This window comes from Condylura cristata, unplaced genomic scaffold (genome assembly GCF_000260355.1).
Source record: "Condylura cristata isolate star-nosed mole 26May11 unplaced genomic scaffold, ConCri1.0 scaffold00014, whole genome shotgun sequence".
Lineage (NCBI taxonomy): Eukaryota > Metazoa > Chordata > Mammalia > Eulipotyphla > Talpidae > Condylura > Condylura cristata.
The window spans coordinates 43,497,160-43,520,881 of NW_004567115.1; the positions used below are offsets into that span (position 1 = coordinate 43,497,160).

The 23,722-nt window shown below is 34.2% G+C and overlaps 1 protein-coding gene across 2 annotated transcripts in view; it reads left to right on the forward strand.

The window, feature by feature from the left end:
• GALNTL6 (polypeptide N-acetylgalactosaminyltransferase-like 6) overlaps positions 1–23,722 on the forward strand; it is an 849,045-nt gene that overhangs the window by 358,520 nt on the left and 466,803 nt on the right. For both annotated transcript variants that reach the window (XM_004682397.2, XM_012724993.1), the window contains exon 5: positions 1,782–1,948. In XM_004682397.2, the coding sequence (XP_004682454.1) occupies positions 1,782–1,948 (167 nt within the window). The remainder of the gene's footprint in view (positions 1–1,781; positions 1,949–23,722) is intronic.

Consider the following 23,722-nt stretch of genomic DNA (forward strand, 5'->3'; position numbering starts at 1 on the left):
GTCACTAATCCCTAACTTAACTATGGAGCATAAGAAACATGAATGAAATACGACTCATTATTTCTTAAGCAACAGGCATATTGAATGACATAATAATAATCATCTTAATTTTAAGGATTATTGATCATAAGTATGGCCCTCAGTACAGATATAGCAATAGACAGCAAAATTACAGTAGCTGTTGAAAAGTAAATGTATACTTAAAATCAATTTCCTCAGTCTCTTTGCTGGAGTTGGGAATGGAAATTGCTTCACTGACTGAATAACTTTGTCAAAATATTCTTAATTATTAAGAATACTATATGATAAGAACAAATAAGAAAATGAAACGTTTGCCTAATTTTTTTTTAATTTAAGGTATAGTTGACTTTATATTCATTTTAGGTATACCACATAATGATTCAATAAAAAAATAACTGATAAATACTGTTACAAATAATTCTGAAATAATAAAGGAAATACAAAAGCACTTGTATTTGAGTATTAAGATTATTTATCAAAATATTTACTTTATTTCATTTTCCAGGATAGTTGTATTTTTTACTTTAATTAAAATACATTATTTTGCTCTAAATTGTTAGGTGAAGTCTTTTGTTTACCCATTTCAACCTTTCATATATCCTATTGAGCTCATATCAATAGTATAATCAAAGGTTGAAATTAATGGCAAAAATTATTTAAGTGATACTTTGAATATTCTAGGTTGTTTCTGTAGTCTTTTTAGCATCTTTGCATAGGTAAAATTTGTTTCCTCATCTCTATTAGATAGTAGCCAGTGTCCAGGGAAGAGATGAAGTATTTATGATATGTTCCTTCATATAAGAGAAGCTGTAGAGCTATATCTATATTTCCAGTATTTAAGATTTATATGCAGGCAAGTTTCTGGATTTCATAATTGACAGAAATTTTAACCTATTTTAGTTTTGAAGCATTGCAAAGGTTTTGCAAACTGTAATGAATTTACTACCTTCAAGGAAACTTGGCAAACTATGACGGATGCTGTGCTGGGAATTAAGTGAGATTTGAGTGCAAGTTTCTGCCCTCCTGTGTCTTAAAAATTAATTAAATGAGTTTTAAAATGCCAAAAATATTACATGTAGTAAATTGCTTTTAACTGTGTCAAAAGTTAAAAGTGCTTTCCTTTTTCTCATCCCAGGCTGTTTAGCAATGAAAAAGGCAGCATGAAATTTCTTATTATAGTTTCCATTAGGAATATAATAATGTTTTGGTTCTGATCTTAATGTAATCTTACTATGTGGTTGTATCCGTGTGATTATTTAAGATTAAGCTTTGTTTTCTTTAAAACTTTTTTTCTACATAGAACCTTAAGTGCAGCCCGTCATTGAAACATACCACAATCCAAATTAACCAATTAACTAAGCATAATCATTACAAAAGTTAAATTTCTAAGCTTTCCAGGCAACCCTTAAAAACCTTAATCAAGAACTTGTAGGAACAGTGTCGTTATATAACATTTGTCCTTACTAGGTAAAATAGGGAAAATGTTTAACAAGAGCACAATTTCAGTCACCATCTTACCATGCATTTCTGACCTTGATGCAAAAGAAGTAAATTTTTCTGTAACGTGACTATGAAAGGAGATAATCAATGAACTAAGTAGCTACGATGTGTACAAGCTCTGGTTGAGAAAGTATTTGACAAAGTTTTGTTCCACAGTTGTCAGGTAATGAGTGAGGAAATAGTGGTATAAGATGTCTATAAGATGTCCATCTTGCTGGAATTTTGCATTTAACATAGTCGCCTTCTTCCCTGTCACGCAGCTGTAAGCACAAGATGTACCTGGAAAGACTACCCAACACGAGCATCATTATCCCATTTCATAATGAAGGTTGGACTTCCTTACTGCGTACCATTTACAGCATAATTAACCGGACCCCTGGGAGTCTGATAGCTGAAATCATTCTCGTCGACGACTTCAGTGATCGAGGTAAGATACAGTTTATATCTTTATCTGATTGTGTTACAACCTACACACTCAATGACAGCTTTTAAGAGAAAGCCAAGATGGTGATGTGTCTTTCTGCGTCTATCTGGAAGGTAAGGATGGAACTTTATCTACATTTTGATTTTATAAAATGTTGGCCAAGCGCAAAAGATAACAGAGTGAGAAATTATTGGTGCCATTTGGGGAACTGTAAGAAATGTGTAATACATTTCTGTTGAAATTATATAGGTGCTGGCAAAGTGCATAAGTTTCTGCTTTTTGCTTTGGGACTAATGTTGCAGAATATTGTTGTTGTATGAACATGTGAATGGTAAAATATTTCAGTAGACTCTAAAATCTGCTTCTATTTATGAAAGTATCTACTGTCATGTACCAGTATTATGATATGTAGTATGTGCTTGTGTTCCTTCATACATGCTAGAAATCATGAGTTACACAAATACTTTTACTTGATAGTTCTAGCTCTTTTATCTCTGAACAATAACTCAGAAAATCTGGTGTAATGCTGTACTGATAGAAGGTTAATGTTTTTATCATTCTTATGTTGCTGGATACTTGGATTCTCGGCTGCCTACCTTTTTCTAAGACAAACTTGAAAGATGAGCTGGGGATGGAGACCTAGGTTTATTCAGAATTCTGGTATTTCTGGGGAGAGGCACCCTAGAAAACCTGCCTTGACGCTTGGATAGGGATTTTATGAGAATATCTAGAAAAACTCTTGGGTTTCAGCAGTTGTCTCTGTACTTAATTGCAAGCTTGAAGTTGTGTTGGAACATTTATGAAGAACTGGGGTGATGGGTCCTGGGTCCTATCTCCGTGAATATCTGTCAACAATGAAACTCACTAGAAATTGGCTTAAGGCCTTTTAGAGGTGATAATGTATTAGTGGCCTAAGGGATACAACTAAAGGTTATGGTAATGACTGATGCAGAAAGTTTTCTCCCATCTTATGTTCTGATACTTTGGCTCAGTGATAAAAGTACAATCTGTTGTATGAGGTGAGAATGTATAGGCTATTTTGTGGGATTAGGGCCTCATTAATCATATTTGGAAGGAGGGATTATTAGTGTTACGGGGCAGGGAGATTTACATCCTAGGACCCCCAAACCTGCTCACTCTAAATGGATTCTGCTATCTGTCTTATCAAGACAAAACATATAAGACCTTTAATGGAAAGGAAATTTCCATTAGTTAGTTGTGCAATAAAGAAAAGACAAAGAATATAGTTTCTAAATCAACCACCCAAAGATACCCATGCCCTCATGGGTAAAAAGTCCACCCAAAAGGGATTGATTGGCCTGAAAGCCCACCAGAAGTCTAAAATACCTTCCTGCGGGGGATGCAGAAAAAGGGCTAGAAATGGCCATACAAGTCTGGGAGGAAAAGAGCAAAATCAAAATCAAGATAAAAGCTGTTACAGTCAACCTCCCCATGGGTCTCTCACCCACATCTGTTTCAACTAGTTCAAGACTGTCCCCTGTTAGATTAGTACTATAGAGAAATTAGTCTTTTTTTTTTTTTTTTTTGACTGGTGTGCATGGAAAAGAGGAACCTTTTTAATGATATTCATCAACACCCAATGCAAATTTACACCTTTTGTTGCATTGCTTGGAAGATCTCTGCTTGACCTATCGTATGTCCAAGGAAGACAGGCATTGTGATGATGGTTCTTAGGCCTTATCAAAGAACACTTCTTGAGGTCATAAGGGTGAATTGAAATTTTGGCAATTTCTTCTGTAGAAATGTTGTTTTCTTTGTAGTATTGATAATTCTTTAAAAGTAAAACTGTATGATGTGTTTGTTTTGTGGTTACTGTAACAAAAATTTTCTGTCTTCAGTGACTCGCCTGATTCACTGTTTGCCTGATAGCATCCACTAAGGTTAATATGACAAAAATGAGATTGTCTACCATCATTCCATTGACGTAGTAAACTACCAACTTGTTAATTTAAGTTTGACTTCAAAGTGCTTTTTGCCTGGTGTTGCTTAGTTAGATATGCATTCAGTAAATCTTCAAAATAAGAGTCAGTCTCTAAAACTGAAATTTATTATTTAAAAAGTAATTTAGATAGAACATTAATTTCTTCTTCATTCTATCGGAGGCTACTTACTTTAAAAAAGATTATTACCTCAGGCTAGAGATAGGCATTTAGTGTGTTAATAAAAGTAAACTTTGCTTTTAAATGAATGAAAGAAATGGAAACGAAAGATCTAGGACTGTACATCACTAAGTTAAGTGCTCTTTTTTGGTTGACTGGCACCAAGAGAATTAAGGCAGTATATCTTTGGAGAATTTTCTACATTATTAACTTTGTCTTGGTAAACTATTTATTATGGCAGAATTTGTTACCTGGGATGATGTAGTAAGAAACAGAAACTTGGAACTTTTGGGACTTCTTTTTTTCTTCTGAATATTTCTCAGTGATGTTTTCTGATCAAAAGTCATTAAGGAGAGAGAGAATCATGACTTCTACATCTGTCTTGACCTCAAATCTTTGTCATCTCTTATACTATAGCAGATTAAATGGACCATTTTCCATATATAATATTATTGGGAAGTAAGTGTGATCCACAGGACCATTAATGCAGCTAGTATTAGTTGAGAAGAACAATAGGGATTACAGGGAATAATAATTTAATTTGGCTCTCTTTCCTATGGATATATTTATGAATAAATATTTTTGGTTAGGTACATCTTTCATTTAGATATTCTATTCTTAACTGTAACCAGAGAATGCTGGGGTGGGCTGCTGGTCACTGCCAGGAGCCAATTGAGCAGAAGCAGGAATTGAATCCATAAGAACACTTAATTGTCAGAAATTTGGTGATCGGAGAGAACAGGAGGTATCTTAGCCCCCCAAACCCATCCTGGCATTTTATCCGAAATTGGCCTTTTTCTGTTTAGCCGCCAGAGTTTATTGTCACCTCTTTGGTCACCTTGACCCAGGGGTATCTGCTTTCCTGATGACATCAATGTCCATGCTTTCTGAGGTGTCACTTGATCAATTCAAAATGAAAGTTTTAGTTCAAAGCAAATAGATGGTTGATCACGGCCTGGCTGCATGTAGTTTATGCTGCGTGTACGATTCCAGCACTAAGTACAGTGTCTGTTCCTTCCTCCCTAGTCCCATCACTATGGAGTATCAAGTTGAAATTACTGTATGGTCTTTAATTTTCAAAAGGTAATGTTGTTTTTAGCATTGTTTTTCTTTATCTGAACCAGTCAATATGTATAAGAGTAAACATGTTCCTTTGAAAGAAAAAACTGATAAAAATATTTCCATAATCTTTCAGAATAACTCATAGTTTCAAAACTATATGGAATAGAAAAGACCCTTTGGAATTTTTGTTTCAAATTACAAAATTTCATCTGATAAAATATCGGGGTTGGTGGAATTAATAAGTACCACTTATTTTCTGAATTAGGAGTAATTAAAAAATTAATTTGACAAACACCAGTCAGAAACCCAGCACTGCTATTAACTGTATTACCTTAGATTAAAAAAAAAACTTCATAGTTTTTGCATTTTTAATAACCATAACTCTCATGGATAGATTATGATGGAGAGGGGCCTTGAATGATTAAGTGAATCATGCATTACATTGGGGAGCAATTGCTATCAACTATTCTTTTCTACTTACCAAATACCTACCACTGTGAGAGAGCCCCCATTCTTGTGTGAGTAGATTCTTTCAAATTAAATCTTGTCTACAAGAATCTCCAGTTCTCCATCTGTCCATCCATCTACCCACCCACCTATCATCTCCAGAAGCAACAAAAGTCAGTTAGTGGAAATGAAAAACTATGATAATCTATGACATGTTGGAAACCAGGACTGTTTTAACATTTAAAAAGTCTCTACTTTTACCAATAAGCAGTAAATTTACTTAGTGAAGAAAAAATAAGTTTCAACAAAAGGTGGATAGAAACCACTATCTATCAAAATTACATGATTACTTCACATAAGTGCTTATCAAAGATCCTTTCAAGATCATTGGCACTAAGATAAGATACCCCAAAGCACCTTTGTCTGCTTTTTATTTCTTCTAAAGTCAAACTGTTAGGCAAGTATATATGAAAGTATACTTAGACTTTTGTTTTGGACAACTGAGAAATCAAAAGTCTATTACATGAAGAGTCTTCTTCTTTTTTTAAATCAATTCCTTTAAAATTAAGTAAGCTAACCACATTTTAATGTAGAGGAAAATATTGGGATAGTTTTGGTTTGGCTTAGGAAATTAGTTCTGACATGTTAGACTTCATTTTCAGAAATGAACTAACTCTTGCTTTTCTAACTCTTGCTTTTCTTGATGTTTTGCAATGTCCTTTGGCCAAAGGCAATAAAATTTTAACAAGACTTAATATTACTGCTTCAAATTTTATGTCCCCAGTCATTAAATAGCTACCAGGCCAAAAAGAAAAGTCAACATCTTAGCCATGTTACTGAATCACCTGCAATTCATATTCCAAAAAAGTGGAAGGTTTATGGTAATTGGAAGATTCTGTAGTAGTTGGTTTTATAGCAATAAAGAAAGAAAAGCAAAAATACTTCAGAGAGTAATTATACGTACTAGAGTTTTACAAATCTGCTTGAATAGGGCTGATCCAATTATCAATCTGCTTCTTCAAAAATATAGTGACTATCTCATCTGGCAGTTCTCAGTTTAGATATTCCTCCTGAAGCAAGTTTGGTAAACAGAATGCAGCTTGAGCCTCAGACCATAATCCTAGTTTTCATAAAACACGAGGGTCCAGGCCTGCAGGTAAGTTTTTAACAACAACACGCTGCTTGTGCTATCTGAAGCTTACCAAAGTTAGTGAATGTGTTTTTTTCCCCCCAGTAAGCTCTCAGAAATGCATTTAACAACTTAACTTGAGGCCTATAAGAAGGCTTCCTGATGACTTTAAAGCAGGACTAATCCTGGGCTTATCTCCAAATTCCAGGCTACCTTAACGGCATCCACATGGAAAATGCTGAAATGTGTGAAATAAGCTGGGACTTAACCTCAGAGATAGGGTATATTTGAATCTGACGATTCTCAAAGCTTTATATGCTTAGATGAATGCAAGTTCAAATTGAGGATAGTCACGGGAGAGTTGCTGACACACTCCTCTCCGTGCATATGGAGAAGGTCTACTCTGCAGTGGGCCTACATATACACTCATACTCTGCCCTGGCTCGTTTCAAATTTCCTGGTCAGGAAAGGTAGGGGATGAGTATTTGAGTTTCACAGAGATTACTATTCCCCATGTATTTGTGAGCAGGGAAATCAGAGATTTGAAACACTCTTCCAATCTAGCAAAGCCAACAGTTTTAAACAAGTACAGTTTACTTATCCTTGGTTCACATAGATCCCCGCTACTCAAAGTGTGCTGCATGGACCAGCAATATCAGCATTGCACTGAAGTTAGAAATGCACACTCTTAGATCCCACCAGCTAGATCACAATCATCATTTCCACAATATGTATAAGTTTTATGCAAGTAAGTTTCCGAGTAACTATTACATGTTTCAAGATTGAGATTGAAGCTTTGATGAGTAATACGGAGGCATAAATAGCATAACTTCAAAAATCTCCTGTTGTGCATAGTATTATAAAAAAGATTTATTGTATAGTGTGTAAATAATATTAAATTTCTAAATCTGTAAAGGAAAGTGGAGGTGAATTTCTGTAGCCTTACATTGCTTTATGTCACCTTTATTATTAAAGTTCTTTGACACACTTTGACATACTCACAAATTTGTAGATATTTACTCTGCCTTCTTATAAACTCCTATCATTTTATGTTTGATTTCTTGTTATTCCTCCCTTGTTCCTTGCCAATTTTCCTTCTGTTATACACATGCTTTCTGACAGCTCTTAGATTCATTTTGCTTTGCAGTAATTCAGTAATGTTCATTAAAAGTGCAAAGAGAAATACAAATATAGAAAGATACATGATAGGTATTTTAATGGCAAAAAATGTTTAATACTTTCATATGATTGAAATATTTACAAATCTTTAAGCCTGTGAGGATGTTTTAACTAATTTCACAAGGGGTAACACTCCTGAATTTTAGTTTCTATGTTACTGAGTCTCTAAGTACACATTAAGGAAAGTGTCTGTAAACAGACAAATATACACAAGTTTACAACAATTCAAAACTAGAAGATATCATCAGTGTGAAAGATTATAAAATAGTTGAAGAATGGTTGTACGTTTCTATTTTGTATGATAAAATACTAACACTAACGTGCATATAAAGATTCTGAGATGACAGTCAACAAAAATGTTTAGTGCTATTATTCGATCAGATACTCCCCTAGGCTAGGAGACGGCAATTTTTATAGTTCAGATTTATTGAGAGCTAGTCATTCCATATGAAACTTAAAATTGTTTAGATTTAATATTCATATTTTAAATTGCAAGCATAATTGTACTTTAAAAGCAAAGTGTGATTTTTTAAATACTGATAAAAGGCAGGAAGTAAGCCATTGTTTTAAAATATAAATTCTTTGTTTAGAAAGACTTTTTTTTCTGTTTAGAGATGCAGCATCATCTGCTAAGGAATTGAAAGAAAGAGGTTTTGATTTCTGACCCCATCAGATAGTAAATGTGTGTATCATGTTGCATAATATTGAAATGTATAGTTTTAATAATACAGTTCTGCTTCAATAATTAGTTTACTATTTGTGATGAAAGGTATCTAGGACACTGATTGCCAGGGTCATAAATATAAATTGGAACAGAACAGTGTTCTCAAGGTCAAAGGAAAATGAAGCCGCAATTCTAAGAGTGAGTTCTGGAAATTCCAAAAGACAAAATCAACCTATAAATGTTTTGTTTTGTTTTGTTTTTCATTCATAAAATAAGAGTTTTACCTATCAGTGGCAGAATAAGCTCTGAATGCATCTGTCTCAGAAGGCAAAATACTTTTGAGATTTCTCTCCTGTTTACTTTTACGTTAGAAACTCACAATCACATAAGGCAGGTATCTATGTAAACAAATATTTTATTTGATAAAAATCAGGATGTATACACACACACACACACACACACACACACACACACACATACACATCCCTACGGAGCCTCACCTTCTCCTAACATTCAGAGTAGGATTTTTTGTCTTCTTCTCGAGCAAATGCGAACTATTTTTTTGCAGTTTTCAGCAATGTAATTTAACATTACACACATATTTACAATGCTTATAACTACCGCTAGAATGTCTTATTTATTTTAATAGAGATCTGCTTTAACTAGGTGCTTATGTTGCAGATTAAGTAGAAGGATCTTGGCATACTATAAAGTTACATATTATTCTTCATGAATTGTTTTAGAATTAACCTTTAGACTACTTGCACCATGAGGTTTGCAAAACTTCAAAATTTCTTAGTGGTATTATGTCCTATCTTCTAAATAAAAATAACACATCTGTGCTTGATGAAATTAATTACAGTTTCAGAAATGTATAATATAAATTAAATTTATACTTAAATTCCAGATGTATTTGGAAACTTCCCCACATAGAAATTCTTTTTAAGTATTGATCACCATCGGTTTGCAGACTATTTGTTCAGGAGTACACAACACCACACTTAGCACCAAAGTTTTAGTGCTATTTACCACCATCAAATTGATGCCCTCTTGGCCAGTGGGTTGATGGTGAATGATGGCTGGACACTGGGTGATGGGTGGTGTATGATTTATGTTTGCTGAGCTGAGGAACTCATGGGCTTGAAAGCTATACAGCGCTGAAAGTTAATGTGACTTAAGCAAAATGGAGTCTTTCTATCCATTCCACATTTATCCTTTCCCATCCCCCTCCAGTAACCATCATATTTTTCTGAGTCCAAGAGTTATTTTTGTTGTATTTTGTTATTTCATTTGCTTCATTTTAGATGTCGCATATGAGTTTACTTATTCCACATATTCACAGTATTTGTCTTTTGTTCTTTTCTTAGACATTAGCTATTAGTAAGTTTTGGAAGCTCATGACATTATCCTTTTTGGAAGAGCATTAGTGACTGGTTGACAACTTCATATATTTCAATCTTAATGATTCAGCATTTTAAATCCTCTCTCTGTCTGGACTGAACAACTCTTACAGCTCATGAATTAAATCAGTTCTGTTTAAATGTAAAGGGGCAAGTCCTGACATCAGGTCATGGATAAACTCATCTGGCTTTCCAGTAGCTATTTCTGGAGCAAAATTCCATATGGTTGAATTAATAGGAGTATGGCATAGAAGTTGCTTCTTTTCAAAGCAGAATTGTTACAGCTCACCAATGTCACAAAAGCATGACTTCCTCAAGAAAAGTAAATTGTGCAATTCATTTTATGGCAGATTAAATCCCATTTATTTTGCTTGCAGACAGCTGTTTTGAGTAGGATGTCACTCGTATGAAACCATTTTATGGATGTTGGACTTGAGATCTTGAGCAAGCATAACTTTTGCTGATGAAATAAAAGGTTATATTTTATGATTATTCCTTTTGTCAGCAAACCTCACCTGGTGAGCTTTAATAATACAGTGTTCAGTGTTTCAAGCAGCTCTTTTGATGTTTGACTATCCATCTGCCCTTAACTTTTTAAAAAAATTATTGTATTGGCACAATGCAAACAGTGCAGATATTTCCTCCTTTATATGGAATTATATAACACTTAGGAAATTATCAGTCTCTCATCAACAAGATTTATGATAAGTTGACAGGGTTTAAACATTGAATGAATGAATCACATTTTAACAAAATTCTTCTAATAAGAATTAAATGTTTTATGTCAGTTGAGAAACAATTCCACATTAAAATGGCAAGATCTATAAATGAGGCAGTGGGATCATCTTATATCTATTATTGTGATACTTAGGTGACATTTTGTAAGAGAGTAGCATCTCAGAAAAGTGGCCTCGTAGGTCATACACTAGGTCAGCTTTGTGCACGTACATAAATGTTACATTAAACTAAAATGCACAGTTTTGTCATTAGAAGTATAGAGCTCTGTGTAGTTTTCTAAGTTGTCTGATTTGGGCAACTGGAACTGTCTGATAGCTATCTTTAATTTACTAAAACCATACTACAATTATACAGGCATGTTCAATAATTGAAACTAATACCCAATTTGCCTTGGGAACAGGATTATAATGGAAAGTTTTATTTCACTGTGTACACACATGCAGTGGGATAGAGGACTCATAAAAATTACTATGACTTGAATATACAAATTCCAGTATCCAGAATGTTCTTGGGACTGCAGGGGTTATCAGTTTGTTCCTCCTGGAGAAAAGCACTTCGAAAGGTTCACCAAGTAGGCAAGTCGGTCATAAAACATAGTTAAATATGTTTCACAGTCTAAGAATTTATTGAAATAAGTGCATGGATTCTAGGCTGGTCAATAGTAGTTCATCTGATTTTAGCTTTTTTGGATATTTCTTTCCAGAATTTGGTAGTCTAATGTCATTGCTTAGCAGAAGCCTAGACATTCCTGAGATTGCCTAGAGCCTTAGTGGTATAAATGTCACCAGAATATGAGTATCTTTTTGGAATAGAGAGGCACTATGCTTGGGTTAGGGTGCAGGGTAAGTATTTTGGGGGTAGGGTGAATGAGTAAATATTGGCATTAGACTCGATACTAGTAAACTAGTAGAAAATGCATCCTTTATTTTTCTTTCTTTTTTTTTTTTTAATTTTGTCTTGTAAAACCCAGATAGATAACTCAATGTGCAATATATATTTAAAAGTTGCATAAAAAGCTTCGGCTACCTCACAACACAGAAAACCTTGATCCCAATGTTGTGGTGGGACAACAATAAAGTAGAGCTTAATTATATATCTCAAATAAATGTTAGTTCTGTAAATTATAATTTTGGTATTTGTACATTTAATCTGTGCATGATTATTAAAGCTCCCTCCAACTACATTGGGGTTTGAAATGAAAATTAAGCAATTGGTCTTCTGTCAGATTAGGTACATTTTTTCCTCTTTTTACCAAGTTGCAGCACTGCTTCTTTGGAAATAAATGAAATGCTCCAAGTAGAAGAAATAATATTATTTGTTTTATAAAACCGAATATTATAAAATGATGAATTCCTAGAACCTATAGATGAAAATACAGCTAGTAGATGAAGGTTGATTTTTAAAATAGTCTCATATTCAGGTCCCAGAGCTGCCATTTACAGGCCTCAGTCCTTAGAACAGATAACAAAACAGGCCTTAGCACCATTTATGGTGCTAAGAAGCCATAATTTCACTTTTTTTTCATTTCTAAGAAAAATTATCTTTAGAAAGGGTACAAAAAATATATACCCCAAATACATAACTCCTCTATATAGGAAAGATAGAATAATATATAATTGCTTCATGTAAGTTCATTCTTGCAGTTCTAAACTATTGCAACATGCTCGGAAAAGTGGCAGAATTTGTCCTTCAGCCATGAGTAATCTTCATGAAACAGTAATGAAGGAAATAACTCCCCAAGACTAGAGTCAGATAAATAGTGTCTATATAAACAAAAAAAAACTTCAAAGTTCACTGCCTTTGTCTTTGATCTTTGGAAATATTCTAATGTAGTTGCATCAATATTTTTGAAGTAGTGAGAGAAACATTAAGGACTATGAGGTAGTACAGTTTGTTAAATTTTAGGTAAACATCCCAACAAGAGGAATGACTTCTTGGTTCAGATTCTCTAGAACTGGGCTTCTTATTCCCGTAGGAGTGACCTTAGTATAATATCCCAGGAAATTCAGTTAATCAAAATGTTCCTCAGGGCACAGGCACAGGAAACATGGTTTTCCCAAGTCACATCATTAAACATCTAGGGTTATCCCAGAGTGCCTAGCACCAACAGCTATATGTACGCACTTACTAAGCCGCTTTATTACACTTCTATATAAAAGATGAGGCAGGTATGACTAGAATTACCTCCATGGAAAAAGAAGCCAGACTAAGTACCAAAGATAACCTAACGAGTGAATTCACCATGATATGACATGCTGTTGGAAATACTGTTTTGCTGTATGCATTTTTATCTTTTCCTTTATTCAAGGTTTCTATGTATTGCTATGAAGCTAATGGCATACCTAAAACTAGAAGTGACACTGTCACCTTTTAAAACCACATAGCTCCCTCATTACAACAGGATTTATTAATCAAGAAAAAGTCAGGGCTGTATAATCTCCAATACAGAGGTGTGTGTTTAAATTATCTACAATTTCTAAGTTGGATACTGCAAAACAAAATGGAAATGTTTCATGCTATCAGTTCATAAAAAGATGTATGCATTTTTATGTGTAGATGTTCCTATGGGATTGCTTTCTAAATGCTTGCCCTTAGAGCCAATAAATAAGGTCCACATAATAATTGGTTAATTTTGCTTGAATCTATCCATGTGTTCATTTGGCATTTAGGACACTACATTTTTATCCAGGGTGACATGAAAGACTTCAGAGTATCTTGTTATTCTGTATAGCTAATCAAAGATCTTTTGAAAAGCCCCTGTCCATTCTTTTAATGTCTCAGATGAAGCTGACTGACTTTCCTTACGTGAACAATACTATTGCTGAATTGCATAATAGGGTCTCATTTACTAATGATCGAGGAACTGATCGTTTATATCTAATATTGAACCATCAATATTGAACCATCAACACACCCCAACAGGGGAGTGTTGGGGTGAATTCAATAGGACTGGGAAAGGAGGGGGCTGAAATCAGAATCACTTTGGCTTTGATTAAATACCTACTTCAGAACTATACAGTTGTCCTGCGCCCACTAGAAACTGTAAGCTATTAGTAGAATATAGAATTTTTAAAAAGCAGTGGGTGCTTCAATTAAGATGCAACTCCTTTCTGTCACTCTGTCATCCAGAGGAAGGCAAATCAATCATGCAAAATAATGCAACTTAAGTTCATGTAACAGAGCCTAGCATCACTTATAGAGGCAGTTTCTTTCACACTCTGCAGAATTTTACATTTTCTCTTTAGCTTATTCTCTTATTTTCTTCCTCTCCTTGTAATTCAAAGATGTAGACATACTCGGTGGTTCAACATACTGAAAGCTTATGATTAAGAACATTCTTCAGATTTTAGAAATACTAAAATCTCTAAAATTTATTTTTAACAATTCCAGAATTCAAAGCATCATCCATTTTGTCTATTTTAGGAGAAACTCATGTTTATGCTACAGGATAGTTTACATTTTATGATATTTTCAAAACCTTTACAACTGTGGAGTGAGTGTTTCTGATGATTCAGTATAGTGAAGGCTCTTTTCTGGAGAGAGAAATTACAAGGCATCACTAGTAACAGAGATAGCAAATAATCCTTTCAAATTCTTTAATCCACTTTCCTCTTTAGGATCCAGAAAGATCGATGAGGCAGCTGAAATCCAATATACACAGTGAAAAATTTGCCACAGTGCCTCACATTAATATTGAATTTCATATGGGCCAGATTGAAAAAAATATGTATTATATCCCTGCATCTCACCTAAAAGTTGAACCCAGAGTAAGCTTTGCCAAAACAAGGTGTGATGAATAATCTCAGCTGCACTCTGTTCTTCGGCTGTGGTTAGTCATCTGTCAGCAATGGGTCAGAAGGAGCAGGGGATGGGCATGTTTGGGAAAGGCTCCTAGGTGGTGGTTCACATCAGTAGTTTCTAGACATGACGCCAGGTGCCATCAGACTCCACCTGCCAGGAGTGGTGCTTGCTGGCTAAGGAGCTTATGTAGGTATCACCCTAGGGTTAAATCTTGGCTTAGCCTTTATTAGCTTTGTCCCATGAACACGTTACCTCATTTGGCACAAAGAGTCACTGGAAAATGTTCTCTATGTGAAGCAAGTAATTAGTACTGAGCTGGGTAAAAAAGCGGGTAATCTAGATTTCCATCATCATTCTCCTTGCTGTAATAGGCAGGTATTAAAGTACTTGGCCTCTAATTCCATCTCAAATGGTTTTGAGAATAACATTAAGACCGTGCTTCTTAGATTATACAAAGATAGTAAACATGGATTGGGTTCTTTTCCTCAAGACACTTACCTTTGAATAGTTGCTTCCCAGTACTGGGAAGATCTGCTCTCTTTTATACAAAGAGCTTGGCGGGCAGTTTTCAGGGGCTTCTGATATCTCTGACTTCCTAAAGTCAATTCTGAAACTGTACAGTTCATATACAAATTATAATTCTCAGTAATGTAAAGTTCAGTAAGTTCTCTAGATGAGGATTTAATAACTGGATATCTTAATCTAATTTATTTTCATTCAAGAAATAATTTTGTTTAGGAAAAAGGTATTAGATTATCTCTACATACCTATGTATTTTTATATATATCCATTAACATATCTGGCTCTGCTACCAGTTAAAGAGCTCTTTGAAGAAAAGTTTCCCCTTTGGGAGACTAGGGTATACTCATAAAATTACTGTGAATTGTATCAGTCTGCATGTTCAGTCATTTATTCATCCATGGAAATTGAAACCTTTCCGTTCTTCAAAAGTAAAGAGATGAGAACAGGTTTGAACAATTAGAGTTTGTTTCTTCTGTTCCCTTAATTAAAGTGGTCGAGAAACTTCACAAAATAGAAAGTTTTGCAGGTAAATTTTTGCTGCTACACAGTAATAACATGTTAAAGATAATTCAACTTTTAGGAACAAACTACTTCTTTGCAACAATTATTTCCAAATGTTTAAATTTTGTCAACTAGCCTCATTTACTTGAATCCTGGCTTAAGTAAACTGTATTGAAAGTATGTTAATTATTTTCAGTATGTTATTTGCTTTCTGCAAGGGAAAAGAATTTCAAGAAAATATGATAGATTCACTAAAATTAGGGTTAGAGCTCGTCTATGTCAGAAGGGCCTTATGTTAAATACAAAATAACTCTAATATTTTTGTAAAGATTTATTTATTTATGCATATAGAACTGGGGTACAGGCCAGAGGTGCGGGGTGGTGAGAGGCTTCACCCGAGACAGTGGGGAGCAGAACAGGCAGATCAAGGAAACACACTGCTGAGGGGAGCAGCAGACGGGTCAGGAAAGGTCTGCCACGCCATGTTGTCACCTCCAGGGCAAGTGGGGAACTCACGCTGAAGTGGCTTTAGCTTCTTAGTGCTGTGCTTTAACCCGCTGCGCCACCAGGGAGGGCCGACTCTAATAATTTTTATTTTAAAACTCTGATCTAGGAATTTTCAATTCTAAGAGCATAGTTCAATATTTAAAAAATGTAACACTTCTCAGTCAAAACTGAGTCTCACTAGCAGTGTGTGATGTGGGGGAACACTCCCCTCTGAGTTCTCTGGTTGAACAAGCAAACAAATTATTATCATAGAGATGAATAGGATAAAACCATACTTAATTACATCTGTATGGAGAACTTAGATGGCTCTAAATTCTTAACTAAGTGAACAAGCTGAAGATTTATATTTTGAACTGAAGAATGGGATACTCACCTGGAATGAAAAAAAAATTGGAGTTCTCATATGAGGAGGGAGGAATGACATCATATGACAAAACCTTGCCTCTAGAAGTTTGCACTTCCTTTAGGCTATTTCTATAATGTCCCTAAATATAAATAATCTGCACTCTTTAAAGTTATGGTAACAGTTTCTCCCTAGAACCAAAGGGCTTCAAATGACCCTAATTCCTGAGAGTATTCTATAGCAGGATGATATTGAATGGAATATTTGATATAATTTATATAGAGATTCAGAACTTTCTATAAAACATATGCAGAGGTATGTGTTTCTGAAAAAATGCAGTAAGAATAATCAGAATGCACGACCTATATATATACATGTATATATATAATGTCATGTGTGTATTATATACACACATATGTGAATACACATGTATACCCCATGTTGTATTTATGTGTATGTGCGCACACACACGTGTATATATATATGTATGTATTTTATACATACATACATATACACATCTGAGAGAGAAATGGAATTTTCTCTTTCTAAACAATTTTTATTCAAATTAACATGACATATGTATGACCTGTTTCCCGTATTATGCCATAATCTTCATGAGGGTAGTTGCAGCTGTGTTCCACCCTTGGGGTACATAGAATGGTAGATAATTAATATCTGCTAATTAGTCACAGTGGAAAAAATCTATTTCTGATGTGAAACCACAGTTCTCTTCACCCTCACAGTTGCAAAGAACCTCAATTTTTAGCCTTTCGTTCTTCATCGTTAGAGTCCTTATGCAGACTCATGAGTTCATTTTCAAACCTAGTATGAGGAATCTTTTTAAAAAAATCAAAACATATGTAATATATTCCTTCAAGTTCTAACTTTTAAGTAAGGACAAAAGTTCATGGAGTCCTATTAATTTTGTAACCCTGACAAAAATCAGACATTTTAAGAGCTCAGAAAGCTAGGCTGACCCACCTTTAGACACTGGGTATAATTGAAGACAATTTTGGCTTCCATTAAGAGCTTTGTTATGTACAGGCCCTGTCAAAAAACTAAGATAAACTTAATATCGCTGCAAAAAGCAGCAATTCATCTGCATTCATTTCGACTTGAAACCTGCTGGTGGAAGATATGAAAAAGATAATTTGACAGTATGTGTTTGGGGATTGTTATGGCTTACGAGAGACTTTCTAATGTTCTTTTATCACCACTTTTTATTACGCCAGGTTGTATTCCCAAATTCCATATCTCTATTACTTAAGATCATCTAGAAAGTAAATGTATATATGTATCATTTTCCCATACAAACCTTTGTATAGAGCTGAAGGACAGATTAAAAGTGTGTATCAGTTAAATTTGAAATTCATAGAAAAATTGCAACCCTTACTATTTTATTTACAAAACCGACCGGTTGTTGTATAAACTACAAAAACAATTGCAACCACTTAAATGCACTAACTGTAGGAATGTGTGTAATTGTAATTACCATATTGGCATTTTATACTATTCCCTTTTAAAAGAGTACTTTTTCTGCTTTTCTTAGGACTTAAAAAAACAATTATCACCTGTCAATTTCTATTTAGTGATTGATTATAATGTACACATCAATTAAAGAAACAGGAATGGGCCCCTCAAGTACACACTTGTTGCCGGGCAACTCCAGGGGCAAACAGGGTCTCACCTGCGAACTTAAGAACACAGGACAACACCTGAAAGCAGACACACAGAGAGAAATTAAAAAAAAAAAAGTTTCTTTATAAGGGTGATAAGAAGGAAAGTGAGAAAGCAAAGGGCAAAGAGAGAAAGAAAAGACTGATTGGCAGAAACATCCTACAGCTCTGCCACGTGAGCGGAGACCCCAGGGTGCAGGTCATAGTGAAAGAAGCAGCCACCCCTCCCCCCTTTAGCCCCACCCCTAGTTCCCAGCAGCCCCCACTGCGGAAGTCAGGGTCTGGCCTGTCAGGAGGTGTAGTTGTTCTTGCTGGGACCTCCTCTGCTTGGAGGTGGGAGTGGCATCTGTCAAAATGTCAGTGAGGATTGTTCCTCTAACACACTCAGTACTTAAAGGCTTTTCTGTGGTTTCCACTAAGGAATAAGAAATGGTCTTTGAAATGAAAGCTTTAAAATAAGCAATCAATAAATCCTGAAAGAGAGGTTCAAAGTTCCTTAAAAGAATTATGTCAGCCCGAAGTCTGTGAGAATTGACTGCTATCAGATAGATGGGTTCCTTCCCTCCCTCCCGCCTGCCTCCATCTTTCCTGCCTCCCTTCTCTCTCCATCTCTCCTACCTCCTCCCTCCTTCCGAGACTCTTCCTCCCTCTACTCTTCCAGCTTCCTTTTTTTCTTCTTCTTCTTCTTTTTTTTTTTTCTTTCATTTTTCTACCTTTAGTTGCAAGAGTGAAAATAAAGACAGGGGAGGGAGTTTTATTCATATGGACTTCTAAGCGTTCTCTGTTTCTACTTGTTGACTCAGAACCAGACTGAGTGTGAAGAGGGTTGTGCATGAGTATGTATTTTCCTTGTGTTGAGCCTCATCAATGACTGACTTGCACTTTTTGCTGAGATCTCTGACAGACTGGGTTTCAGAAATTGCACAGTTCAGTCCTGGCTTTGACCTTGGTAAATATATTAAATAATGAATTTTCCCATAATACCATTAGATGGACAGACTTCTTGATATGATACTGACAAGGGTGTAAGCTTGGCAGTTGTTTTTCTGCATATGCTCTGTATTGGAAAAGCTGTTTAAATGTATATAAAAGAATGTTTTGGCCCTCTCAGTGCAGCGGGTTAAAACACTGCACTGAGAAGCTAAAGCCACTTCAGCATGAGTTTAATTCCCACCTGCCTCGGAGGTGCCCACATGGCGTGGCAGACCTCCCCTGACCCTCCCGCTGTTCCCCTCAGCAGTGTACTTCATAGACCTGCCTGTTCTGCTCCCCACTCTGTCTCTGGTGAAGCCTTTCACCGCCCCTGGCCTGTACCCCAGTTCTGTATGTACAAATAAATAAATCTTTAAAAAAGAAAAGAATGTTCCTCCTATGTTTTATAAAATATAGCTCAGTTTTTTTTACTGAGTTCTAGTTTTTCAAAATATCCAAATGTTTTGACCTGCATGTACAAAATACAATAGAAATTGTACTACATAATTGTTAATGGATATATTCACAGGAAAAATTTTCATTTTGTACTTGTACAAATTAATAAAAGTCTCCTTAAATTGATAGATTACATGTACCAAGTAAGATTTACATAGTATGTTTTCTTCTAAAGAATTTTAATCCTGAGACATACACATCTCCTTAGTAATCTCAGGTTAATACAAATTTTCAGAGCTCCAAACTTTGAAGAACATTGAACTCTTTTGTCAACATCATGAAGGTTCTACAAAGTGATGAACATTCTAGTTTTTAGTTTTATTATCTGAAGATATAAAGTGGTATTCAGAATGTATCTGAGAAATCTTTTGACTCTATAATAGGAAATTTTGAAAAAGAATACTGGCAACATAGTATGGATAAATACTCTTAACAGTAGAAAGTCTTGGGTTGGTTTTATCACCTGCAAGAAAAAAAAAAAGTAAATGTACTACTTTCAAGATCTTCCTCCCTTTTGTATATACACAGATGTAGAAATAGTTGTATAATGAGGATTACAAATCTCTTACCTGGAGAGCAGGAACACTGCAAATGCCTGTCTCTGAAACTAATTTGTAAGTCATCACCAGAGTCGCTTGAACTATATTTTGATACAAAGTTCTGATACTCAAGACTTCTAAGCAAATTTTTATTGCATATGTATAAAATACTTGACCATTCCAAAACTCAAATATTATTCCTAAGAATGGTACTAATGCCTGGAAGCAGCACAGTAGAGCTAGAAACAGACTTTGACTCAGACTCTATTCTTTGTCCTCAAAAAAGAGAATAATGGCAGTTCTCGTCCCCACGACTGCCAGCCTGTGTGTATGTAGCTGTGTCTTGTAACAAGCCATTTTCTTTCAAAAGCAGCAAAAGCTCTCTGCCTACTGGTGTATATGTAGGTCTCATTTTTAAATTTTTTCCCCTAATTTGTCCTTCTCAAAAGAAACAAAAGTGTAATAATGCTACCAGCAAGCAAGGATTGCTGGGAGGGTGAAAGATCACGTGCATTGATTATAAGCATTTGGCATAAAATTAATGTTCACTAATTATAATACCAATTTTATTTATCATAAAATATTATATAAAAATAAACAGGCTTTACTGAAATACTGTGATTTAATGGGACTCATTGTTAACACCCTTCAAAATAAATAATAAAAATATGTCTTTTGTTTTCTAATTTATTTTATCCTCAAATGAATAAAGACAGACATTTATATTTGCTACTCTAGAAGGTTTTCTTTTATCATAGGAAACTAATGCTTGGTGACAACATGTATTATGAATTTTGTAACAAAAAGTATACTACATAAACATTGATTTATAATACATATTATCAGTTGCAGATTTAAAAAATTAATATCTTTGAGAAACTGCATTATAAACTAGATAAAAATGATGTTTATTTACATAAATCGCTATAAACATTTTATTATTTATATCTTGTTGACTTTAAATATTCAGCATCAAAATAGGTCAATGTAAGGTGGATGTTACTCTACTGGATTTTGCTTTTATATATAAATATATATATATATATAATGTCATAGTGTGCAACGATATACACTTAAGTTTAGTAGAAAAAAATATCAACATTCTATTATGCATCAGTTAACATAAGTAATCTATTTCAATGGGATTTCAGAACACAGAAAAGCTATTCCCTTAAAGCTTTTAAGATGTAATGGAATCTGTAAAATATATTCCATATAATTTACTGTGAAAGATAAGTGACGGCCTAAATATGGTCACATTCCAATTTTTTGTGATTTTGTTGCTTTTTTACAATGAGGACATTTAGAACATCTATCCGCATAGTAATTGTGGTTTCTGTGTTGATTTTCAACTTGTCTGATTGTTTATCCCTTTTCCTTTTTACAATAGAATGTTAATGAGAATAATTTTGTTTTGTGTGAAAATATTTTTTCCTAACAATTAAATTGAAGAGATAATGCAACAAATATGAACATTATCTTAATGGTTTCTGATACTTTGATCTATAGATATTTTTCAGCTGTCCTCTACTAACTAGCTTTATGAATTCATACAATTTCTAAGTAGAACAGTAATGTAAAAGGGAGTTGAATTAACCTCTACAAAATTTTGCAAAGATTTTTCTTTCATTTTCTCTGTGAATTTCAAAGAGACAGATCTGTACTGTGGATGAAACAATTATGTCCTTTGAGTTTATTTTTTAATGAAAGTTTTATTGCTACATAACTCATATACTTTAAAATTAACCATATTAATGGTGATGCACATGGGTGAGTTGGTGATGGGAAGCCCAGGGGGGTTGCAACTGAAATGGAAAAATGCACAAAATGATGTAAGAATAAACTACCATATAAAAAAATCAACCATATTAAAATGTGCAATTAAGTGATTTTGCAATATTCACAGAGTTGGACAGCTGTCATCACTATCCAATTTTCAGATATTTTCATCATCTCCCAAAAAGCTCATGACATTCTCCTTCCTCCCAGCTTCTGGGTACCATTATTCTACCTTCTGTTTCTTTGTATTTATTTACATGTTCTGGGCACTTTATAGCAATAGAATAAGATAATATGTGATTTTGTGACTGGCTTCTTTATCATAATTTGCATTTTGTTCATGTTGTTACTATTTGTAAAGATTTCATTCCTTTTTATGAGTTAGTAGTATTCCATTGTATGCCTATATCCCATCCTGTTTATCAGTTCATCAGTTGATTTACATTGAGTTGTTTCTGCTTTTTGACTGTTGTCAATAGTGCACTGGTGAGCATTTCTGTCGTGTAATTATAGGACATCTGTGTTCATTACTCTGGTATATACTTGGGAGTCAAATTGTTGGGGCATATATGCATTTTGGGGAACTCCCACTGCATTACAAAATGGCTGAGTCATTTTATAGTTTATCAGTAATTTATGAGGCATTATAATACTCCACATCCTCACCTATGCTTGTTATTCTCAGGCATTTTACACTTTGTCTTTCTACTGGGTGTGAAGATATATCTTTTTGAAATTTCAATGTGTTTTCCTATTAAATAATGATGTTAAACATCTTTTCATGTCCTATTGGCCTTTTGTCTATCTGCTTTGGAGAAATATAGACTGAAATTGTATGTCCATTTTTAATTTATTCTTTTCAGTGTTAGGATATAATAAACCTTAATATATTCTGCCATATCAAATATATAATCTGTAAGTATATTATCTCATTTGTGGATTATCTTTTCACTTTCTTGATATGAGCTTTGAAACAACGTTATCATTTTCCTTTTAACCTCTTGCATTTTTGGTGTCATACCTGAAAAAAAAATTGTTGCTAGTGTAGAAATAGAAATTGTTGCTAGTGTAGAGTAGAAATCAATGGACTATGGTGCACAGTTGTAGAGTTGTGAAACAGAAAACACGTAGTGTTGTAACCCAGCATTACCTAAATAAGCATAACTTTTAAAAACAAAGGAAAATAAAAAACGATTACCTAGCAGAAGATTCTGGAGTGTTACTGTATATTTCTCTTTTAAAAGTCTTATAGTTTTAGCCTTTTTATTTTTATTTTATTTTGTGCTTTTGTGTGAATTAAGAATACAAATCCATTTTTTCCATGTGATTATCCAATTGTTCTAGTATAATTTGTTGAAAAGTATTCTTCCCTGTTGAATCATCTAGGCAGTCATATCTAAAATTAAATGCTCATTAAGGTAAAGGGGCTATTTCTGATCTCTCAGTTCTGCCCTTTGACCTACTGGTTTGTATTTGTACTTCATTGATTACTGTAGTTTTGTAGTAAAATTTTGAATGAGGTCTATCTTCCAACTTTGATCTCTTTAGATTTTATTTTGGCTATTCTGAAACTATTGCATTTTCTCAACTACACACATGCACACATATCTGCATATATATGCATATAAGTATGTGCATATATGGGTATGAATCTATAAACACACATATAAGATATAAGTACTTAATACTATGTAGATGATAACACCCTCTAATTTACAGATTTAATACAAACTACAGAAAGGTCAGTTGCCTATTTTTTTTAATTCAGAGTTGATCCTGTAATATCAACCTTTTTTTAAAAAAAAAAGATTTACTTATTTTACATACAGAACTGGGGTATAGGTCAGAGGTTCAGGGGAGTTATTTATTTACATCTAGTAAAACCACAGTAGTCATTATTTTAGCTTGCTCTCTTTTTGCTCCCAACAACAGTTACTCTGAT